The sequence below is a fragment of the Fukomys damarensis genome, unplaced genomic scaffold (assembly GCF_012274545.1).
Source record: "Fukomys damarensis isolate Sample0158 unplaced genomic scaffold, DMR_v1.0_HiC HiC_scaffold_29, whole genome shotgun sequence".
NCBI lineage: Eukaryota > Metazoa > Chordata > Mammalia > Rodentia > Bathyergidae > Fukomys > Fukomys damarensis.
In genome coordinates, this window is record NW_022900941.1 from 7,748,305 (window position 1) to 7,771,892 (window position 23,588).

Sequence of the window (23,588 nt, forward strand, 5' to 3'; positions counted from 1 at the left end):
ATGTATTATAGTTTCTTTCTTCCTTGATTCTGAAATATTTTACGAATATTTGATGAATTTTTATGAGTAGCTGCAAAAAGCAACTTTATACTATATACACATTATGGCATACTAGACAGATTATTTCCTTAGATTAATTCTTAGTTTTAATCAGCAGTATATTTGATTAAAGCTTATATCTGATTATATTCATTTACCCTTTTTTGGGGGGGTACTGGATCTTGCTATGTAATTCAGCTGGCCTTGAACTCACTATGTAGCCTTAGGCTGGCCTCAGACTTGCTGCAACCTCCCTCCCTCAGCCTCCTCAGTGCTGGATTATAGGCATATGGCACCATGCCTGGCTCAATTACATTTTTAATTGCTTTTTGTTTAAATGTAGAACTGGAGTGATTTTTAGGTTTGTTTTGGTTTTTTTTTTGTGTTTTAAAGAAACTATGTTAATAGTGAATGGGAATCAGTGAGTGTTAGAACAGTATTGAAGCAATCACAATTCAGTTTGATAACTGAGTACAGTATCTGTGTGTAGTACAATTTGGTACATGTTAATATTTTTTATGTCAGTATTGTTAAGGCACATGTCTCTGTGCTTTTAGAAATTTCCATTAATCCATAAAACATGAAGGTCAGCATGTTATTTTATTAATTGCAGTGTCTACAGTTTGACTGAGAAATATGGCAAAATTTCCCTGTTAAATGGAAGCTTAGTAAAGTACAGATTTAAAGTGTATGTGTTTGAATTATGATCAAGGGAGGGTTAGGAAGTAGTATATGAAGTTGACTTTTCAGTGGTCTGTCATTCCTAGCTGATGTTACAAATTATTTTTCCCTGACATTTTATTTATATTGCATTCAAAAGATCTGAAGTAAATCCAGTAATATCTGATTTGTCAATGAATAAATGAGGTTCTGAATCTCTCATATCAGTTTTCTTCCTTCAGCAAGCACAGGGCTCCTTACCCTTGAAAGCTGTGTAACTCTATATAAAGTATTTCCTAGTCCATCAGGTTCCCTTTCCTCACTGTGAATCTTGGCTGGAGCAAGGAATGGGAGAAAGGAAAATGGGTTTGGAGGGTGAGGCACTCACTGTGTTAGTTACTTTTCTCTAATTCCTGAGATAAACTACCTGGCACCAAAAGTTAAAGGGGAAGGGGTTTATTTGCCTTACAAATTGCAGAGGTTTCAGACCGTAGTCAGCTGATTGAGTGACAAATAGGCATGGCATAGCAGACATAACATGGTGCACACAAGGCAGCAAAGGTAACGGGAGAGATTAACTGCATCTTCCTGCCCCTGTTATCTTATTTAGACTACTTGTGTTGGGAATCACTCACACCCTTCCTTAATCCTAGTGCCTTTGAGCCTAACATTGCACAGTGAATCAATCCAGCCTCACACACTCTACATTGAGCCTATGACCACATGAGGCTTTGGGGGGACATCTAGATCCAAACCATAACAGGCACCATAAACAGAAGACTGTATTTCCATAAGACCAGTGTATATCTAAGCGATGTCCAGTGATGCCTTTGTAGTTGTCTCACTTTCTGTGTAGTATTTCCTTTTATTTCTGTGCACTAAGGAGTCATCAGAAAACCAGAGTCTGGCAGGAAAGCATCTTGATACACTGTGTTGGACTACATGTTTTACTTGTTTTCTGCCCAGTGTACTTGGAACTTATTGAGGGCAGTGCTGGCAGATTGTCTGGCACATTAGGTATTTATTGAATTTAGAAAACTAGGACCAAAAGCCTGATTATGTCAAGTGTGTTTTTCAAATTTTTTTCTTCTTGTTTTTTAAACTTTAATTTTGAAATAATTACAGATTTATAATAAGCTGCATAAAAGAGTTTTCTCATTTTCCCTCAGTGGTGGTGCATATTTACTTGATGCTGTTCCTTTCCCACTGCATTGTTCTTCTGTCCTCCTACCTCTTCTCTTTTCTTATTCTTGGGTCCTGTCTTTGGCTTTTCATTGAGAAATACCAATGAACCCTGGAGCTACAGGTTGCTGACCCCTTTCCTAGGGCCTCCTTTTCATTTGTTCTTTATGGACCCGTTGCATAGTACACAGTGGTAGGCCAGGTACTAGGTGCTCCTCCCTGTTCAGGCTCTTCTGTTCTTCTTTGAGAACATTAAGGATGTGCACATTTCCTCTTTTATGGTTCCTTTTTATAAATTATATGTACATGTGTGTGTCATACTCAGACTTGTGTGTATTGTTGGTGTGGAGAAACTGGCAATTTTATGGAGATAGCCCAGGATTTGTAGTTAGAAACCTTGGTTCAAATCCTGGTTCTGTTTCATACTTGTATGATCCTACAAGTCAGTTTAATTCCAAATCTTTGAATCTGTTCTCTTCTGTAAAATAGGTTTGGCAAGGTGTGGTGGTGCACACCTTTTAGGCCAGGACAGGAGGAACAGCGAGGCCAGATTGGGCTTCATAGTGAGTTTAAGACCAGCCTGAACTACATATTTCAAAAAACCGAAACCAAACCAAAACAAACAACAAAAATCCAAAACACAAAATAGGTTTGGTAATAATATTTACAGAAGTTTTATATTTGGTATTTGTATGATCACTTAATTAATTGGAAAATGCTGTTTCATATGTGGACTAGCAATGCTTATTTTGTTTTTATTTACAGCATTTGTTTGTAGTATTATGGATCAAACCTAGGGCCTCATAAATGTTAGGCAACTGCTCCGCTACTGAGCCATATCTCAGCTCACCATGCTTATTTTAAGTTGTTGAAGTGAAAGCCAACTGTAAACTACAGCTGCATTATACCTTGACTGTTTTACTCAGTAACAGAGAAAAACTCATCTACATTTTATATCCTAGCGTTCTTACACCTGTTTTCACATTAAATACCCAGTTCTTAATTGGTTTTCTTTTTTTCAACTGAGTATAACCAGCTCCCTTGGGAAGTTTAGGATGGCTGTGTCAGCTGTCATACTATCAAGTGACATATCAGATGCTCCTCTTTTTTTCTTATTTACCTAAGTCTGTGAATTATCCTGTTTAGAAACATCTTAGAAAATCTCTCAAATTACCATAAATGCACTTTCCTGTTCAAGCTTTTGAGCAGGTTTTGCTGCAAGAAACGAACGTTTCATGTGGTTCAAGAAGCCAAGATTGTGTTTTAAAGAGAATATCTTTAAAAGGATATATAAACTCAATAGTCAGTATAAAACTGATAAATAAAAAATTTGAGATTTAGATTATTGGCACACTTCATTTCCTTAAACCTAGTTTAGATACAGGGAAACAGATTCTAAGTCATTAAGGGGCAGACATCTGTAGAACACCCCCTAACAGTAGGATATACATTATTTTCAGGAACATATGGACATTTACCAGGATGGACCATAGGTTATATTACAAAACAAGCCTCAATATATTCAAAATAAGTTAAAAATCATACAAAGTATGTTCTCAGACCATAGTGAAATGAAATTAATAGAAGAAAAAATTAGAAATTCACAAATATGTTGAAATTAAAGCATATACTTCTAAATCACAGATTGCTCAAAGAAAAATCACAAGAAGAGTTAGAAAATACTTGGGGTAAATGCAAACAAAATAAAGTATATCATGGTGGTAATGCTTGTAAACGTGGAATCATACACTTAAAATGGGTGAAATGGTAAATCTTAGGTATCTTTTACCATAATTAAATAAAATCCTGGTACTGATTGTAATCAGTGTTTATTGGACACCAGCTATGTTCCCTGAAAAAAAAAAGTAGGATATAATTAGAAGATGTGACAAAGGCAGTGCTTACAGGGAAATGTATGACTCAGAATGTCTGTGTTAAAAAGAAAAGTCTCGATAAACCAGTAATAGTCTCAGTAAGCAATTACCTAACCACTTCAAGAATTAATAAGAGAACAACTAAATTCAAAGTAAGCTAAAGGGAGAAAAATAAATACTAGATGGGAGATAATGAAAATAGAGGAAAAAAGAAGAGAAAATGGGCAGAATAAAAATTGCAAAATTTACAAACCTTAAGCTAGACTGACCAAGAAAAAGACCCACGATTCTGATTTTGAATTGAGACTGAGGCAGAACTCAAGTGAGAACTGCCTCTCAGAAACCCAGTTTAGCAGCCATCAAGGGACAAAGGGATACAGCTCCAACCTTGATGCAGTGGCTGGAGACGATGCTGGAGATCTGAAGAGATGGGATTTGTTTTGTGCTTGAGACAGACTTAATGTGCAGGAGAAAACATAAGGGAAAGAAGATTTTGAGAACTGGGTAAGACCTCAGAATGCTCCTAAACCCAGGATGTGTCTAAAGATGCTGAGCTCCTATGCTATTCCCTCCAGTATCACTTGGCTTGCACTGCCATCGCACAGTGTCCCAAAACCAGGTGGCTAAAATGACAGAAATTTATTTTCTCACAGTTCTGGAGTCCAGAAGTCCAAGATCAAGGTGTTAGTAGGTTTTGTTTCCTCAGACTTTTCTTTATGGGTCACAGAAAGCCACCTTCTCATTACATCCTCACAAAATTAAAAAAAACAAAACAGAAAAACTCCACAAGACCCCTAAAATCAGACGTGAAGAAAAGGATATAGTTATTGACCTTAAAGAGGGTAAACAAAAGATCATTATGAAATATTAGGAACAATTATATGTCAACAAGTTAGACAACTGAGATGAAATATGCACATTTCTAGAAAGACACTGAAATTGTCTCAAGAAGAAATAGAAAATCTGGATATACCAAAAACAAATGAAGAGATTGAATTAATAATCAAAAATCTCACATATAAAGCCCAGATGATTTTACATTTAGTAATTCTACCAAATATTTAATGAAGAATTAACATAAATTCATAACAAACTCTTTCAAAATACAGGCTAGACTTTCCGGGTCACCTCTACAAGGATGTTATTCACTAGGTACAAAAAGCAAAGATATCACCAGGAAACAGGACTAGAGTACAGTAACCCTTATAAATATAGATGCAGAAATCCTCGGAATACTAGCAAACTGAATCTAACAATGTGTCAGGACTGTAAACTATGACTAAGTGGAATTTATCCAAGGAATGTAAGGTTGGTATAATATCTGAAGATCAGTCTCATGTGCAATATTAATAAAAGACAGTGACTACAAGATCATCTCAGTAGCTGCAGGAAAAATGTTTGACAGAACCTAAGATACCTTCTTGATAAAAGTACTAAACAAATAAGGAATGGAAGGGTACTTCTGTGATTTGACTGACATCATACTTAAGGAAGTAAGACTAAATGTTGCCTTCCTAAGATCAGGAATATGATAAGGTTATTCCTTTTTTTTTTGCTACTTCTGTTCAGTATTGTACAGGAAAAAGTGTTGTACACTTAAGAAAAAGGAAAAACCATCCAGATTGCAAAGGAAATACATGTGGAGACTATCCTAAAGAATCCATTGTAGGGTCAGGGATTTAGCTCAGTGGTGCCACTGTCTACCTCACAAGCACAGGGTCCTGAGTTTGATCCCTGGTACCAGAAAAACCCCCAAAAAACCAAAAAACAAGAATCCATTGCAAAACTGTTACAACTTGCCAGGCGTGCTTGCTCACACCTATAATCCCAGCACTCAGGAGGCTGAGGTGGGAGGATTGCCATGATCTGAAGTCCAGCCTGGCCTGCATGATGAGTCCAATCTCAGTCTGAACTACACAGCAAGACTCTGTCTCAGAAAACCAAACAACAACAAAACAAAACCAACAAAACTATTAGAACTGGTAAATGAGTTCAGCAAGATCAATATATGATGATCAGTTGTATTCATATATACTTGCAGTGAATAGTGTGAAAATGAAACTAAGAAAACAATTTATAGTGCATAAAAAGAATTTAAAAATTTAGTGCTAAAGTTAAAGGTGTGAAACATACACTGAATTATAAAACAGTTGAAAGTAGTTAAAGATTAAATAAATGACATGTTGTAGCCGGGGATTTAGCTCAGCGGTTCGGTGGCCTGCCTTTCAAGCTCAAGGACCCGAGTTCAATCCCCGGTGCCCCCCCCCCAAAAATAAATAAAAAATAAAAAATGACATGTCGTCTTGTGTTCATGGATTGGTAAACTTAATATTATGATGGCAGTACTCCCCATGTTGATCTACAGATTCAACATAATCTCTATTCAAATCCCAGCTGCCTCTGCAGAAACTGACAAACCAATCTTAAAATCTCTATGGAAATGTAAGGAACCCTGAATGGCCAGAACAGTCTTGAAAAAGAACAAAGTTGAAAGACTGACATAGCTTGCTACAGAGCTACAGCATTTGAAACAATCAGGCGCTTTTACAAGGATGGACATACTGATGAATGGAGAGTCCCAAAATAAATGTTGACATTTATGGTCAGTTGATTTTTTTCAGCAGGGTGCAAGGACAGTTCAGTGGGGAAGGAGTAGTTTTTTCAGTAAATGGTGATGAGAACTGGATATCCACATGCACCTAAGAAAAAAAAGGAAGTAGATAAGTTGTTTTTCATCCAAATAAAAACTTCATTTTAAATGGTACCATCCAGAAAATGAAAAAACAGTCCACAGATTTACAGAAAAGATTTGCAAATCAAGACATTATAAAGGATTCTTTTCCAGAGTATATCTAAAAGCTCATGAATAATAAAAAGATACATAGCCCAGCTAAAATACCACCAAAGATTTGATTAGCAGTGTCTCCAAAGAAGATGCCCAAATGACTACTGTTGCCATGAGAAAAAGTTCAAAATGCTTATTCCATAGGGAAATGCAAATCAAAGCACAGTAGGTACCAATACACCCACTAGGGTGGCTTCAGTAAAACGAGGAGCAATGACAAGTGTTGGTGAGTTGTTCAGAAATGTTCATAGTGACTTTATTCATTGTAGCCGAGGGTAGAAATAGTCCAGAATAGTCCAGTTCATCAACCAAAAACCAATACGTGGCATGTCCATATAATGGAATACTGTTTAGCTACAAAATGAGTGAAGTACTGAGACATACTGCAGTATGGGCAAACCTTGAAAACAAGTGTGCCGAGTGAAAGATTCCGGAAGAGAAATGCCACATATTTTATATCTTTATATGAAATGTCCCAAATAGCCAAGTATTCTCAAAGGTGAGTTGTTTTCATGGGCTTGGAGAAAGAGGGCAAGGGAGTGACTGCTAATAACATGTATCATCTTGAGATGACCGAAATGTTGTGAATCAGTGGTGATAGTTGTACAACTTTGACTGCAATAAAATGCTGACTTTAGGGTGAATTTAATGGTATGTGATATGTGGTAGAGCTGTTACTAGAAAATGTAAGAAGCTATTGAGATTCAGTTATCTGATTATTTTTTGTTACTATAATAAACAGAAAAGGGGGAAAAATGGCCAAGACTATGAAGCTATAAGTGAAGCTCTCTGTAAAGTGTTGGCAGATTTGAGTGGAAATGTGAATTTTCTCTTCATAGAGGAGCCAGCATGTTGGCCACACCCTGTCTGTGGTGCTGTTTCCCTCTTAGAAAGCTGGTTCTCTACTGAGGTCTGTCATCTCCACGGAAGGCCTTCTTTGGGTAGCTGTAATCTACATTACTAATTTTCTTGCCCAGGCTTAACAGCCTAGGTAATATAACACATTAGTATGCTGATGTTTATATCAGTACTGTGTATATGTTCATATATTTTGCATTGGGAGAATAAAAATCAGTAGTGTAAAGTTTTTGTTTTGGATTAATAAAGTTGTCATTGTTAAGTAACTGCTGTTGAGCCTTGTAAAGTATCTTTTTAGGAAATACGAAAAGTAGAAGAAACTATTAAGTAGGAGAGAAAGCACTCAGAAAACTATTACTCAGATTTTCTTTTATTATTTTACATACTTTAGTTTTGCTTTTAAATAGATTTTACACATATGGGCTTTTTTGGGAGGCAGGGTTGCACTACGTATTTCAGGCTGACATTGAACTCACTGTGTATCCCAGGCTGGTCTTGAATTTGGGGTGATCCTGCCTCAGCCTCCTAAGTGCTGGGATTACAGGGGTGTGTCACCACACTCAATTCAAATAAAAGTTTTGAATGCTATATATATATATACATTTTTTTTAACCTCCCCCCCCTTTTTTTTGGTGCCACTGGGAATTGAACCCTGGCCCTTACATTAGTTATATCCCTAGCCCTTCAAATATATTTTTTAAAATTTTATTTTGAGCCAACATCTCTATAAGCTGCCCACACTGGCCTTGAACTTGTTATAATTCTGTTGCCTCAGCCTCCTGAATAGCAGGGATGAAAGGTGTGCACCATCACTTCCAACTTAAGTTAAATTTTTATAACATTTTTTAAAAGAGTGAGTTATAAACATCTTTTAAACTTTGGACAGTTTCAGTCACATGCAAAGCAAAGAGAATAGTAGAACCCTCATGTCCCCATCATGGGGTTACAGCCATTCTCAGTGCACACTGTCTCGTTCTGTTTCTGAGGGAGTTGTAAGCAATAGGGAAAGGGCAGTGCAGTTCTTAGCTAGTATTAGAAACCTGCCCCAGGAGAACACAAAATAAAATGAAAATTCTTTGCTACTTTTACAATGCACATTTAGAGAATATTTAAAATATCTGAGAGGATGGAAAAATTTCTTCATTAAGATATTAGTGAAGGCAAATACTGACCTTCTTGAATCTCTTACTGACACCTGTGTTTATTTCCCCCTTTTTCTTTTCACTTCTTTTTTTTAGCTAACTGATCCACTAATCCACTATGTCTATTTTCTTAGGCATTTAAGATTTTCTTCTTGATTTACCCTTTAATAATAGATATACATTCCATTCCACAATACTGAAAGGCGGATTTTCCTCCATTGTGAAGCAGTAGTGTCTGATTTTTGAATAACATTTCATTTGTAATTATAAACGTAGCATGTATTCTTTGTAGAAAAAAATTAGAACCTATATAGAAAAGCACAAAGATTAAGAAATATGTAATCTCAGCCAGAGAATAATCAGTTAAGCTTTTTTCCCATTTATGTGAACTGCCTTTTTAATGTAATACAGTGAACCTAAACACCTTTTATTCACTTGTGAGCATTTATAGTGCATTTTGTCATGATTATAGTGTAGTTAATATATACACATTGGAGTGCGAGATTAAGAGATTCAGTATAACTTTGATTTCACTTGAGTAATTCTACCTTGTAAAAATATTTATTTTTATTGATACATAAAAATTGTCATTTTATACAGCACTATATGTTCTGATACATGTATGTATTATATGATGTTCAAATGAAGGTAAATAAATCTAACTCAAACATTTTGCATGTTTTTGATGAAAACATTTTCTTAAAACATACAGTATACTATTTTCATCTGTCGTCATCCTACAGGGGGCTATAGAACACTAGAATTTATTTCTTCTACCCCCCTGGTTTTAGTACTCTTCCCACAGTAAACAGTTATATGCCCAGCTAGTGTCCTGTCTGCACAGTTTAAAGATGACTTGTACAGAGTTCCCTGGAGGGCCAAAGTGCTGTTACTTTTGGTACTAGAAATTGGTTGTTGGGCCCTGTGTCTGTTCAGTCTTTCTCCTCCATGCCTGACCAGTGATTTCTAGACTTTTTAAGTTATTTCCAGAAGTTTTAGTGTCTAGCATCACTGAGTATTATATAAACAGAATTTCTTACGATTGGTTAGAGATGGTTAAAGAAATTTGAGTAGGTGTAGCTAGAGAAGTTGCAGAAAGGATGTTGGCTTTTTTCCCCAGAAGTAGGGAATTTTGTAAGAAAGAAAGGACGATCAACTTTGAATGCTTCTGAGAGGTAGAGTTATGTGCAAAGAAATCTTGGTTTTGCCAATAAGACCATCCCTGGGGATCTCCACAAGCATAGCTCCCAGTTGTGGAGAGGTGGGGAAACCAGACTGGAAGGTTAAGGTGTGCATCAATGGAGATGCCAGTGTGACAACTGCCTACAGAAGCTTCATTGTTAACAGTGTCATTGATGAAAGACGTGAGCTCCAGAGAGGGCCTTTAGAAGGTGGGTGATTTAGGAACATTTACAGGTGGCTGGAAACTGGCCAGTAGAGGAGAGATTGCTGATGTTGAAAGCAGATGACTGAAAGGGTAAAAGTTAAAGGTCTGAGGAGGCAGAAAGGAGGGGGTGATGTCATCCACCTGGGTGTGGAAGCCACTAAAGAAAGTGAAAGGAGGCCAGGAGGGATCCAGGGAGGCTGGAGTGAGATTCTGCAGTTGGGTAGGGATTACAGGTGGATGCCACCACACCCAGCTCAAGTTTTCTGCATTTTTAAATGTAAGAAGTTTTCAATAAAATTATTTGTATATGAACTTTTCCTGTAGTAGATTTCTGTTTTTATGATTTAATTGTAAATGCTTGGACAACTTCCTAAGGGCAAACAGAGAACATATAGAGTGCTTATTTGCTTGGGTAGCTAAATAATACTTCTAAAGGATACACAGGAGACTAGTGACATTATTTGCTTGTAGGGAAGAAAATGGGAAAAGAGTGAGGAGAAAGTCTTGAACTCCTCTTATACCTTGGGAATTTGGAACAATGTGATTAATACTTGTATACCCTGAATACCTTTGACATAGAGATGGAGAAAACACTCAAAAGTGTGGAAGAGGTATCCCAAAAACATTTTAGTAAAAATAAGTGTAAAAGTGGATTATCAGTTACTTTTTTTTTTGAGAGAGAGAGAGAGAGAGAGAGAGAGAATATCTGAGGTTTCTAGTCTCTTATTCTATGAGTTTTGTATATATGAACCTGCTTTTGCTTTTGAGTGTCTTAAGACTTTATTAAATAATTATCTTAAGAAGCTTACAGGGATAGATGTAACTCATTGGAGGAGAATTTGCCTAGCATGGTCCTTACTAGTTTAGAATGAAAGGGGTTGAGTAATGGTTTTAAAAAAGAATAAATTGAAGTAAGAAATTCATTATACATTTCTAGCATCTGTAGGTTAACTAGACAGCTTGTATAATTTGTTTAAGACAGCTTTGAGGGTTTGGGGCTTAGTTCATGGGTAGAGCATTTGCCTAGCATGCAGGAGGCTCTGAATTTGAACCCCAGTATCATCAAACCCAAACAACCTCCATAATTTTAATACTTTGCCCATGTCATGTGCTTTGCACTACCTAACCATGATTTTGAGATCTGATTTTGTGACAAAACTGGAGGCTCGATGCTGCAGTTGTTAGCCTTCGATACTGTATCAGTAATTGATCAGAACATGAGTGAGCCTGTTCTCTTTTCCTCCATTTATCTTCCTCTTTTCTTTGATGGGGGTGGCGGCAGCAAGGGCTTTTACTTACTTGAAAGCTGCTGGCCAAGAAATGTGATGTAGGTGCTCTCTTTGATTAATGTGGCTCAGGTGGCCATTATGGTCAGTGATGTTTTTATGGACCCTGCCCTGGTTTTAGGAAAATTATTATTTTTGGAAGACCCAGAGTAAGGCAATAAATGCTATGTTATTCAGATAGAGTGGTATTTTGTGGTTAATAGAAAGCAAAATTAAAGTTAAAAATAAATATGCTAGCTAAATCAGAATATTGCGTTCCAGATTAGTTCCTTTTGCAAGCTAGGAAATTGTGAAAATATCAACCTACCAACTATATAACTCATTGGCTCTTTTCTTTCCTGATAGGAGTAATAATTATGTTATTCCAGTATGGATGCCAAGTGTTCATGCTTCATACTCCACATGTGTTTATAAATGATTCTGCATCATGAATTGCTTTGTTGTTGACTTAATGTTTTGTAACATTTGAGCATTATGTTATCTGTGCTGATTTGTTGTTTTCTCTTATTTTTCAGAATGGACTGCTGAATTATGAAGTATTTCAGACCCAGTAGTAGAACATCACTGTGCCACTCACTCCTTTATCTCCTGTTAGTTATTTAAATTGGACTTTTAATATCCTACCAGCTGCTCTTCAGACACACATGGTGCATTGTTACCATTCTTTGGATTGCATCTTTGAAACACAGGCTCTTAGTAACCTTCAGCAAACAGAGGCGGCCTCCCTGGATCAGCTACCAAGAGGGAGTCATCCTGACTGCCCTCTAGCTTTTGCTGGATCTGGATTTGAATTCTACCATGGAGCCTCGCATGGAGTCTTGCCTGGCTCAGGTGTTGCAAAAGGATGTGGGGAAGCGACTGCAGGTTGGCCAAGAACTTATAGACTATTTCTCAGACAAACAGAAGTCTGCTGATCTTGAGCACGACCAGACCATGTTAGATAAGCTTGTGGATGGACTTGCTACCTCTTGGGTGAACTCTAGCAATTATAAGGTAAGCTGTACTTAGGTACTCTTGAAAGGTGGCAGAGCTGCCTTTCTGGATCAAAATTGTCCTTTAAAAAAGCTCCTTTGTGAGCAGTCAACATGATTCCTTGGTTTCAATATGATGCTTGCACAGGCTGTGGTTTCTTGAGACTTAATTTGATTTTTAAATTTTTTTTTGTTGGAAATGAAAAAATCCTTTTCCATAAGCCCTTTCAGAAAGAAAAGGCTTAGTGAAGAGATAAGGAGAGGTTTTATGTTGAAAGTGTACAAATACGTGCAGCCTCAAAGTTAAGTGTATACGGTGCCTTGCATTGCATGGGTCATGAGATTGGTGAGTGACCCTTCATTAAAAACAAGAATCTTCATTGATTTTTTTTTCCTCAGGGAGCATATTGGCAATAGGATATGAAGGTTTTAACCTTCAGGTCACTGTTAACAAAGTCTGCTGGGTAACTAACTAGAACTAGTATAGGTTGTTAAGGATTATCCTGTGACCTGTGGGTAATGGCGTAGAGGTTTTTCCTCAGGTTTAAATATTAAGTTTCTTTCTGTGCCTTTGATGAGGAGTGGAGGGGTAGGTTGGGGGTGGGAGTAGCATGTCATGGCCCAGATCAACTTTGAAGATTGACCGTTTTGCCATTTGTTGTGGTTTTATCTAAAAGGTTTCCTCAAAGGTTCATGTGTTCAGAGGTGTGGTTCTTGAGGATGATTGGATCAGGGGGGTACTGAACTCAGCGATGGATTAATTCACTGATGAGTTCATAGCTGAACGTATTGTTAGGAGTTGGGACTTTGGTTGAACAAGGTGGGTCACTGGGGGTGTGACCTGGAAAGGGTGTATTCTTATCTGTGGTCCCTCCCTGTCTTCTGGCTCTTCCCCCTTATTCTCTCTGTGCTCTTGGCCTCCATGAGGTGAGCAGCTTTGCTTTGCGATGCCCCTCTGCCATGATGTTTCCGCTTTGGAGCATCTTTTCCCCACAAACTGAGACCTCTGAAACTATGAGCCACATAAACAAACCCCTTCTCTATAAAGTTGTGGGCATTAGGTATTTTATTTCAGTAATAGGAAAGCTGTCTAATATACCAAATACTGAGCTTTATGAATGAAACAGGTGTAACTTGAAATGCTGAAGAGATCTCTTTCTCTGTGTCCCCTCTGTTAGCATCATTATCTCAGCTCTTTTCAGTTTGCCAGGAGGGGAGCCTCTGAAGATGGAGTTAAGATAGAGGGAGGCGGGGGGATTTTGCATGACTGCTGCTAGGTGACATGGACATTGTGGAAGGGACTGACAGAAATTGAATCTTTGTGCTTTTGAAGACTGAACTCAGTCTTCTGAGACTGATTTGGACTTTTTATTTTGTTTTGTTTGCTTGGTGTTTTTGAGACAGGATATCACTATAGGCTTATCTTGTCTTGAACTCACTGTGTAGCCCAATATTGTCCTGGAACTCACGGCAGTCCTCTTACCTCAGCCTCCTGAGTGCCTGGCATACAGGTGTGTGGGACTACAGGTGGCAGTTTTGGATTTAGAACCTGGCTCTTTCAGGATTCTGTCATTGGCTCTAGAGCAGACTGTTTTCCATATACAAGAACGCTCAGTCTCATCTAAGAGAAATGAGACTTTATGGTTGTTAAGGGTGTAACCGAGAGTCCTGATATTTCACCTGTAACTGGATATAAAATTTACCATATTTGTGTTTGAAAGCTGACTCAAATTCTATTTTATTTAGCTACTTACTCATTTTGCTGAAGTTTGGAAGTACTTCTGGACTTGGCGTTGGTGACAGTGGTGGGAGTGATCGTAGAGAGTCCATTCATTACATTTTTGAGGGCTGTGAAGTCACCTTATGTATGTTTGAACCACAGTTCCACTACTTTTTCTGTGTGTATATGAAGATGCTTTTGGCCAAGAGTAACTGAAAACAGACTCAACTGACTTAAAATTATTGTAAGAAAACTTAATATCTCAGATAAATTTAATATCAGCAGTAGTTGAAGGAGTGTTTCAAGAAACAGAATATCTACTTATGTCTTTTACTTGGGAGGATCTGTCTTAGGAGCTCCCATCAGGATCACATTGTGCATCACATTGGCCAGAGAGCTTTGTGTGTCCACTCCAGCACTGCTGGAAGATGGAATGAGTGTCCACGATTGCTTTTTATTATACTGCTCGACCTACTGGTCTCAAGAAGGGAGGCAGCTTCACCCACATGGTGTGGCCAAGTGAAGGATAAGTTTGGGGATAGAACTGAGGCAATATGGATGTTGATTAGTAATCTGTACAATCTGTTTTACTGTGCTGAGCTTTTGTAACATCTCCAGGCCTCGGTTTCCTCATCAGTAATGTTGGGATAATTAATTGAGTTATTGTGAACAACAAGTAAGAGAATGAGTTTAAAATTATAAAAAGTCTACCGCATACTAAGTACTTACATGTTACGGTTGTCATCAGCACATGGTTCCTGTCTTCAAGGAACTCATATCTAGTACAAGTAGGGCTGATAAATGAGCAAACAGTTGCAGTAGCAGTAGTGTATACAGTAACAGAAATGGATGGCCTTCTGTGGGAAGACAGAAGAACAGAATAATGCTTCTCAGGAATTCAGGGTTTTGAAGATTGGATACTTTTTGCAAAGTATCATTTGTAAGGTTATAAAGAAACAAAAGATTCAGACTTGACCTTTGAGAAGTAATTCTTAAGTAAGACTTTAATGCCAAGTCATCAGGAAGGCATGGCTGCAACCAGCTTGCTTGTAACCATGGCTAGTTCAGTTAGCCTGTTTGTGCAGTGCAGAGTTAGGTGAGATGATTGCTTATGAGCTGTCAAGCTGTACTACTGTCTTGTATTACTTAACACAGATGGTTTTGCAGTCAAGGGCTATGCCTTGTGATTCTAATCTTACATGGTGCTGAGCAGGCCCCTGGTTTGTAAGTCCTTTCAGTATGTGGAGACAACTCCTGTGTTACAGCTGGACCCAGAGCCCAGAGCATGGTAGACACTCAACAAATACTGTTTACATGAAAGATCTCGGGAACTCAGCAAGTGTTGCTGATAGTTGTATCAAAACTGTAAACTTATTTAGGTTTCTCCCTTTTTTTTTAATCACAGATTAAAATTTCTTACTCATAGTCTAAGTTACATGCCAGATTTTATTTTACACTTAAAATAGTATGAACAGAATGTATTGGCTTTATACTAGCAAAACTTTGGAGTATTGCTTTTTTATGTTTTCAATTGAGGAGAAAATTGAAGTACTTTGGGCCTTATAAAACAATAGTATTCTTGTTATTTCTTGGGAAGTGAAATGCATGCCAGCCCATTGTCTTATGTTTGAGTAGAGCTTGAATAACTTTACATTTGAGTATTTCTTAATATGGCACATTTGTAAGTTATGTTAATTCTAGTTTAATGGCTACCACCTATTGTTTACTTGCTGTGTGTTAGGCATTTCATCTGCCTTACCTCATTTACTCTGTGTAATACCCCTGCAGGGCAGATGGTGCTATCCTGATTTTATACAAGAGGTAACTAAGGCCCAGAAATACGAGGTAATTTTTGCTAGTGATTACGAAACTGGGATTTCAATGTGGATTTCTCTGATTTCCTAGTCTGTAGTTGCTTCATAAGATCAGGGGTTAGCGGATACTTTTCTTAAAAGACAAGATAGGTAAATATTTTAGGCTTGTGAGCCATATAGACTTTCTTGCAAATAATAAGCTAGCTTGGGTCACTATGTCACAGAAGCAGTCACACATAATAGGTAAGTGACTATATTTCAATAAAACTTGATTTGCAGAAACTTGGGCCCTGGACTAGAACATCAAGCACTTTCTCTGTGTCACTTAGGTAGAATTTTTCTTTTTTTGATACCCGGGATAAAACTCGGGACGTTGTGCTTGCGAGGCAGGTGGTGGCACCACTGAGCTAAATCTCCAGCCCAACACTTTCTTCACAGGTGGGAACCATTAGTTCATTAGTTCACTGGTGGGAACCATTAGCTTCATCTGGAGGAAGAGCAGTAAGGATCATAATTTGCATAGAATTTGGGGATGGCAGGGACAATTAATTTAGATTAGAGGACAGCTTGTTTTAATATATTTCAAGAAAATGTGCCGTTTTTTATTTGCCTCATTCATACTCATTGTGATCTTTTTGAATTCAGTTAGCCTGTTACTGATTATCTACAATGAGCTGGCCTCGGACTTTCTTGCCCACAAGCATTTAGTTATTTAAACATTCATGCATCCCAGAACACCACCAGGGCCACACTAATTATTGGTTGTCACAACTTGGAAGGACTTGCAAAGCCTTCCTCATCGCAAACCTAAAGTTAAAAAGTACTTAACTATATATCAGATGCTGCCTAGGAGCTGGTCATATGGAATATGTGGTCCCTGGGCTGACATGATATGACCAGTGCCCAGGCTGTCTGGGTCTGTCCAATCTGCTTCCTTGTGTCAACTTCATCCTTGTGAACTTTTATCTTAAGGTCTGTGCTATGTTTCTTGTGTTTGAAATTTGAAATCTGTGGGTTCTCTGTCAACCTGGAGTTTTCTTTCTTTGTCTCTAAAGCATTTTGTGATCTGACTGGAGGGACAACTAGGGGACATGAGAGGATGGTATACAGTTATACAATGTATGATAGGAAATAATTCAATATAAATTGTTCCATGGGCATGTATATCAGTGCCATAGTGTGAAGATGAAAAAGTTAGGGTGTACTCAGCTGGAGAGCCTTTGATGGGAAGGTGGATTAAATAGAGCTCGAGGAGTCAAAAGGAGTAAGTTACAGTAAGTCCTGAACAGCCTCTTTTCCCATCCTGCTTGTCCTTCTCTGGCGGCAGTGGCTCAGTAGACTGTAAAAGAGTTAGTCTCATCTAAGCTATTTTTTAGAGCATAGTGTTGTTTCTGGATCAAGTGCATTTATGGTAGGAGGGGCATGTGATGACAGATAAGGGAGAGTCATCTCATTTCTGTTGCCTGCCTCCCTACCTTGGCATTCATTGAAGTTTTTATCCTCCCATCCCCCTGTGTCATTGAGAGGAGAGCCAGGGAAGATTATTGGATTCAGATTAAGTGACATAAGTTTCCTTTTCTGGCAGTCTTCTGGATGCTGTCACCAAGTGACACCTCCTTTCAGATACTATCAGCTCTTCCCAGAGTTGTCTTGTTGGCTGCTGGAGGTATATTTCTCTGGTGGGATTTATAAAGACAGGTGCCTCTGTTGTAAATAGAAAATCCACAGAGAGCAGCACTGAACAAAAGCAAAAAAACCTTAGGGCCACTTATTTCAAGAAAATTCATGTGGATGGTAAGGTAAAAATGGTGTCCTTGGTATAAGTAATTAATGGTGTTTCTCCCTATATATTTTTATTCAGATGCAAGAGAAACAAATTGCGTTGGAAATAATTTAGATTTGAGTCTGAACCATCAAGATTTCCATCCTGGCTCTGCCACTTAGACTTTTGAGATGTGGGCACCTTTCTCACTCTGAGCATATTTCCTCATTTGTGAAATGGGTCTGATGATATCGTGTGCATAGCTATCTGGAGGATTCAGTGAGCCTTTACATATGGCGCGCCAGCACAGTGCCATGTATGTAGCATAAGGATAGTAAAAGGGCACTAATTAAGATACTACGTCGTTATTGGGTCAAATGATAACGAGATCTTAGAAAGTTAACTTTTGTGTGGAGCTGAGGTTGCAAGTCTTCTTGTAGCTCTGCCTGTGCCCTGGGACAGAGACCTCATATCTTTTTTTTTTGGTACTGGGGATCGAACTTCGGACTTTGTGCTTGTGAGGCAGGCGGGAGAACCACTGAGCTAAATCCCCAGCCCCTCACATCTTTTATAATAAGATGTTAAGCCTTGAGTTGTACTGTCTTGATACTAAAGTCCCTCAGCTGAGCAGAAGCTGGCTGAGACTTCTGTGAAGGATGAATTTAAAATTATAAATGAACCCATTGATTGAAAATCTCTGTTTTAGGAGAATTTCATTTGTTCTTTAAAAAAAAAAAAACCCCACAAATTTATACATTGCCTTGTTTTAGAAAACTAAAACACAAATAGGGATGCAGATAATAGAAGAAATCATAAATTGAATATTAGAGGAAACAAAAAGGAACAGCTGTGATGAGCACATGGAGCCCACAGTGAGGCCGGTGAAAACATGATGGCTTGTTTTTACTAATACTTGACATTTATTAAGTGCTCATTGTGTTCCAGACACTTGAATACTTTGCAGGCATTGCCTCATTCAATCATGGTGTAGATGCTGTATGGTAAGCCCTGTGATTATTCCCATTCTTCAGCTGGGGAAACTGCCTGAGAGAAACAAAGAAACTTGCCCCAGGTTATAGGACTAGAAAGTGTCAGAGGCAGGATTTTAATTTGGAGCCCACCTTTGAACAGTGTGCAGTACTTTATAATTTCGCAGTAGTATTGCTAGCACCATTTGTTAGATCATAAAAAAAGAGTATAAGAATACACTCCATAGTTAATGATTGTTTTGAAGGACCACATCCTGAGTAGGAGAGAAGAATCTCATTTTGTACTTTAATAAATAAAATATACAGTAGTTAAGATGACTGCATTTAAAATAATTATTTGGTCCTGGTAGAATCATGACTATGTGTACTTTTAAAACTTTTTATTTTGGAAAATATTCAGGCTACAGCTACATTTCAAAAAAACAGCACAAAGAATTTTCGTGTATGTTTCTGCCACCCCATTGTTCTCTTCAGTGTTTGTTTTATCATTGTATATGCATATTAGTGCTGTTTCAACTGTTTTCCCCCCTTAAGTTTATTGGTACATTTAAAGCAAACAGTGCAGTTAACATTTATCATTGGGATCTTGTACTTTTACATGATATATCTTGTTCTTATTTTTTTCCCCATTCCCCTGCCCTCCCTTCACCCTTTCACCCTTCCAAAGACTTTTTTTCTACTTTTTCATTTTTTCACATTTTTTCTTTTCCCTTATTTCCTTTTCCCTCCCCTTCCCACTTCCCCTTTGGCCATTTCTTCCTATTCACACTCCCAATTATACCATTTGAACCTTATTTACACTTTTAGTTTTTCACACCAGTGAAACTATTCAGTATTTACTCAAGGGTGTCCTATTTATTTCACTTAAGAGTACAGCCTCAATGTGTATCCATTTAGCTATAAATGTTTCTAATTTCTCATTCTTTGTGGCTGAGTAGTACTCCATTTTATAGAAAAACCATGTTTCAACTGTGAGTTATAAATAAAATGCTCCATTGCTCCTACATATGTTTGTTTTCTAAAAACAAGGATATTTATTTGTGTAATCTTAGTATAGTTATGTCTTCATTCTTTTTACTATTCCCCTCTCCTCCCTTCACCCCTTTCCTCCCCATTTATAAAAGTTTTGTTTCCATTTTTCTTTCATTCTTTTTTTAAAAATCCCTTTTCCTTTCCTTCTCTCCTCCAACCCCTTCTTTGCACCCCTTACCATTTGAACATGTTCTTCCTTATTTAAACTACAGTAGGATAGTTAGAGGATCATAGACTACTAATACCTATTGATAAACTTTATTCACATTTTACCTGTTATTCCACTAATGTCATTTATAGCAGAAGAAAAGTTTTTTTTTTCTTTGTTTATAGTCCCATCCTGGAGCAGATACTGCCTGAGATTTTATATCTGTGTACTTTTTCCTGGCCCTGGAACAATTTGTCAACTGTTTTTCTTTGTCTGTCTGAACATTTTTAGAGAGTACAGACCTTTTCTTTTGTGTAGCCCTTGAGCTTGTTTGATGGTCCTCCTGGTTGGGTGAAGGTTGCACATTTTGGGCAAGAATGCCACCGAAGTGATTATATTCTTCTCAGTGCCTCATATGGGGAGTTGCGCAGTATGTCCTTATCCTATCTGGTGAAGAAAGTATTTGCCAGTTTTCCTCAAAAAGTTGTTTTTTAAAATAATTAGTAAGTGTCTTGTGGGGGATATTTTGAGACTATGTTAAATATTTTGTTTCTCATCAGGCTTTTACTTACCAGTGTAAACATCCATTCAAAATTCGTGCCTTGTATAGTTATTACTATGCGGATTAACAAAGGGTGATTTTGTGTGTGTGTGTGTGTGTATGTGTGTGTGTGTGTGTGTGTGTGTGTGTGTATGTCTCAACTCTATTTAATGTTTACCTGGTGGTTTTCATCTTAAAAACTTTTTTGCATCTCATTTGACTCTAGTTTGGGGACTGCTGCTTATATACACGTGTGTGTGTGTGTGACACCAGGACCTGGATGCTGCTGACATTCAGAGGGAGAAGTGAGAGTATTTCTTTACTTATGGTCCAAGTGCATCTCCCAGAGCTTCATGTGCTGGAAGATTGGTTGCCAGCATGAGGATATTGAGAGATAGTGGGACATTAAGATGTGAGAAGTTAATTCGATTGTGGGAGCTCTACTGGTGGAAAGTATTAATGCTGCAAGTAGATTACGTCCATTGAAAATGGCTTATTTTTATTTTTTGTACCGGGGATTGAACTCAGGACCTTGGCGCTTGTGAGGCAGGTGGTGGAACCACTGAGCTAAATCCCCAGCCCTGAAAATGGCTTATTATAAGGGATTCTGATACCTTTCTGGAATCCCTCTTCTGTATGTACTGCTTACCAGTCTTGCTTACACTCCTACCATTGTGATGCAAAGGATGATTGTGATGCTATAATTCCTTCATTTTTTAAAAGTTGCCTCCATTTATTTTAAAATGTATGTTCTATGTCTATTTGTATAAGAAGAGTATTTGTATAAGATTTTTTTTTCAGTGATAGGGATTAAACCCCATGCAAGGCAAGCATTCTATCACTGAGCTATTCCCTCGGCCCCCAAAATATATATTTTTATGGTTATACCCCCCAAAACCTACTGCAAAGAAAGAAAAAAATGTTTCAAATAATCTTATTTAGGTACATTTATATTTATTAATTACTAAAGGCATCCTAATATTTTATTGGACATAAAGTAATGTAATGAAGTTTGGTTCAGTTTCCTAGCAGCCAAAGTAGAAATAAAGTGGTCAGCTATAAGTTTCCATAACTGTTATGAGGGTACTATAAAAAGGCATATAAAAGCAGAACATCTTCTGGATTTAGCATGATGTCAAAGGACATTTTATGAGAAGAGGAAAAACAAAGTACTCAAAATGGATGACACAGAAGAGTGCACTGAGGGCATCCAGCTACAGGCAGACTCACCAGCTTGAGCTTTAGGCTAAGGGGCAGTGTGAGTATTGGGTGAAAAGAAAACAAAGCTGGCAGGCCTCATCAGGTTATCTTTTTAACAGGTTAGGTAGATGGGCAGTCTGTGACAAGGACCACTGTGGTAAAGAGTTTAGAGAAACGGCCGAGTGTAGAGATGGGAGGTCAGCCTGCAGGAATTTGCTACACTACGGCGTAGCTTTTTACATGGGATTTTGGGTAGAGGCAAAGAAGGGATGCTTAAAATGGATGTCTCCTGTGGACCAGCAGATGGGATCATAGATGGTGAGGAAGTTCTGTGCATGAATTTTAGCTGTTACCATTTCTCTTGATGATGTAAGAGGAAATCTTAAAAATAAATAATTTAACTTTATTTTTGTTAATTGTGTTTCCCTTTAAATGACAGAATGGGTTCTCTTTAGGGTATGCTCAGCATTAGCAGAGAAGGAGATGTCTGTAGTCAGGAAAGGAAATGCTAATACCTGGACAAGGTCCTCTTTGGATTAGGGAAGTTGGGTTTCTTGTTGGTTTTTATTTAGTCCTGTTATCTTAAATGAGGGTAATATTTATCTTTCAAGAGAGCTGTAAGGGGAAAAAAACCCTCAAACTTCACTTCTTTGGAACATCCTTTTTGCCACATGCTTTCATGCTTATGCTAATCTCAGTGTCAGTTTATCTTAATAAAGATTAATTGGTAGGTAGTAAATAATTCTTGCTATGTTTTTGTTAGGCAGTGAGGGGATAGGTGAGTGATTTTATTTGAGTCTCATTACTCTAGCCAACCTATAGAACATTTTTCAAAGAGCAACTTTGTATTGAAAATACCTGTTAGTAACCTGATTATGGGAGGTAAGTTAGGGAGACTTTGTTTTGGACATAAACTCAGTTGAAACTAGTTTGAGTTGAAAAGGGGTGCTACTGAGACAATTTCTGCCCAGGAGGAGGTTGGGATCACTATGCAGACAACACCAGGGACTTGGCTGGGGAAAGACCAAGCTTCTGTCTGCCTTTGTTTTGGGTTACAGGTTTCATTTCAGTGTTGCACTCAAGTAGCTGTATCCCAGAGGAAAGAGTTCTTTCCCAGCTCAGTAATCCCTCAGATCCCCAAACTCCCAAACTTTTGATAACATTCTTTGTGGCCAGTGAGGAATGGCTGTACAAGAAAATGGTGGCCGCCACTCATGTCAAGTGTGATATGTTTTTGTTGCTGTGACAGAATATCTGAGAATAACAATTTAAGGGAGGAAAGGTATATATTTTGACCACACACACAGAAATTTCAGAGTTGCAGTCCATGGTCACCTGCATCGTTTTTAGGCTTGTGGTAAATTGGAAACATCATGGTAGAAGAAAATAGTGAAGGAAAGGTGCTCACCTCATGGCATCCAGGACAGCAGTGGGTAGAGAACAGAAATGGGTGGGGATGGGGAAGAAAGAGTAGAAAGAGGGGACCTGGGGACAGTATGTACCCTTCATAGACATGTTCTTAGTGACCTCTTCATTCAGTTGGGCTTCACCTTCTAAGAAGCCCTTTCAGTTATGAACTCATTAATGGATTAATTCACTGATGAAGTTAGAGCTGTAATGATCTAATCACTTCCCAGAGCTCCACCTGTTAACACTGCTGCAGTGGGGACCAAGTCCCCAGTACATGAGGCTTAGGGGATATATCGTATTCAAATCATAGCATCAGGTCATGGGATAAGGAGCATAAATTCCCTTAAAAGAGAGGGAGTTTGAGGGGTATGAAAGTGAGTCAGGTGTGAACTGCGGAGAATTGTGAATTTCATTGGAACTTCATACTTTAGATTGTTTGTGAAGCTGTGAGGGTATAGTGAGAACACTCTTACAGGTTTTATATATTTATTATTCTTCAATCTTACTCCAATTTCCAAAGTTTGTTAGCACTGAGAATCTTCCAAATTAAATAATATCCTGTAGGGCACATAGCATTTGCCTGGAAGTCTGGAGAATGTCAAAGCCATCAGGTCCCTTGTTCAGCATCTTGTTGATAGGTATATCTTTGCTCTGTAATCCCATTGATGTAGTGGATCGTGAATTTAAATTTTCAGTGCAAAGAATAAAAAAAAGTCCAGCAGATGTTT

General features: G+C 38.0%; 1 protein-coding gene across 47 annotated transcripts in view; it reads left to right on the top strand.

The window, feature by feature from the left end:
• Positions 1 to 23,588, top strand: part of Clasp1 (cytoplasmic linker associated protein 1) — a 242,023-nt gene that overhangs the window by 15,719 nt on the left and 202,716 nt on the right. For all 47 annotated transcript variants that reach the window (XM_033757159.1, XM_033757162.1, XM_033757160.1 and 44 more), the window contains exon 2: positions 11,789 to 12,266. In XM_033757159.1, the coding sequence (XP_033613050.1) occupies positions 12,072 to 12,266 (195 nt within the window). In that variant the 5' untranslated portion in view covers positions 11,789 to 12,071. The remainder of the gene's footprint in view (positions 1 to 11,788; positions 12,267 to 23,588) is intronic.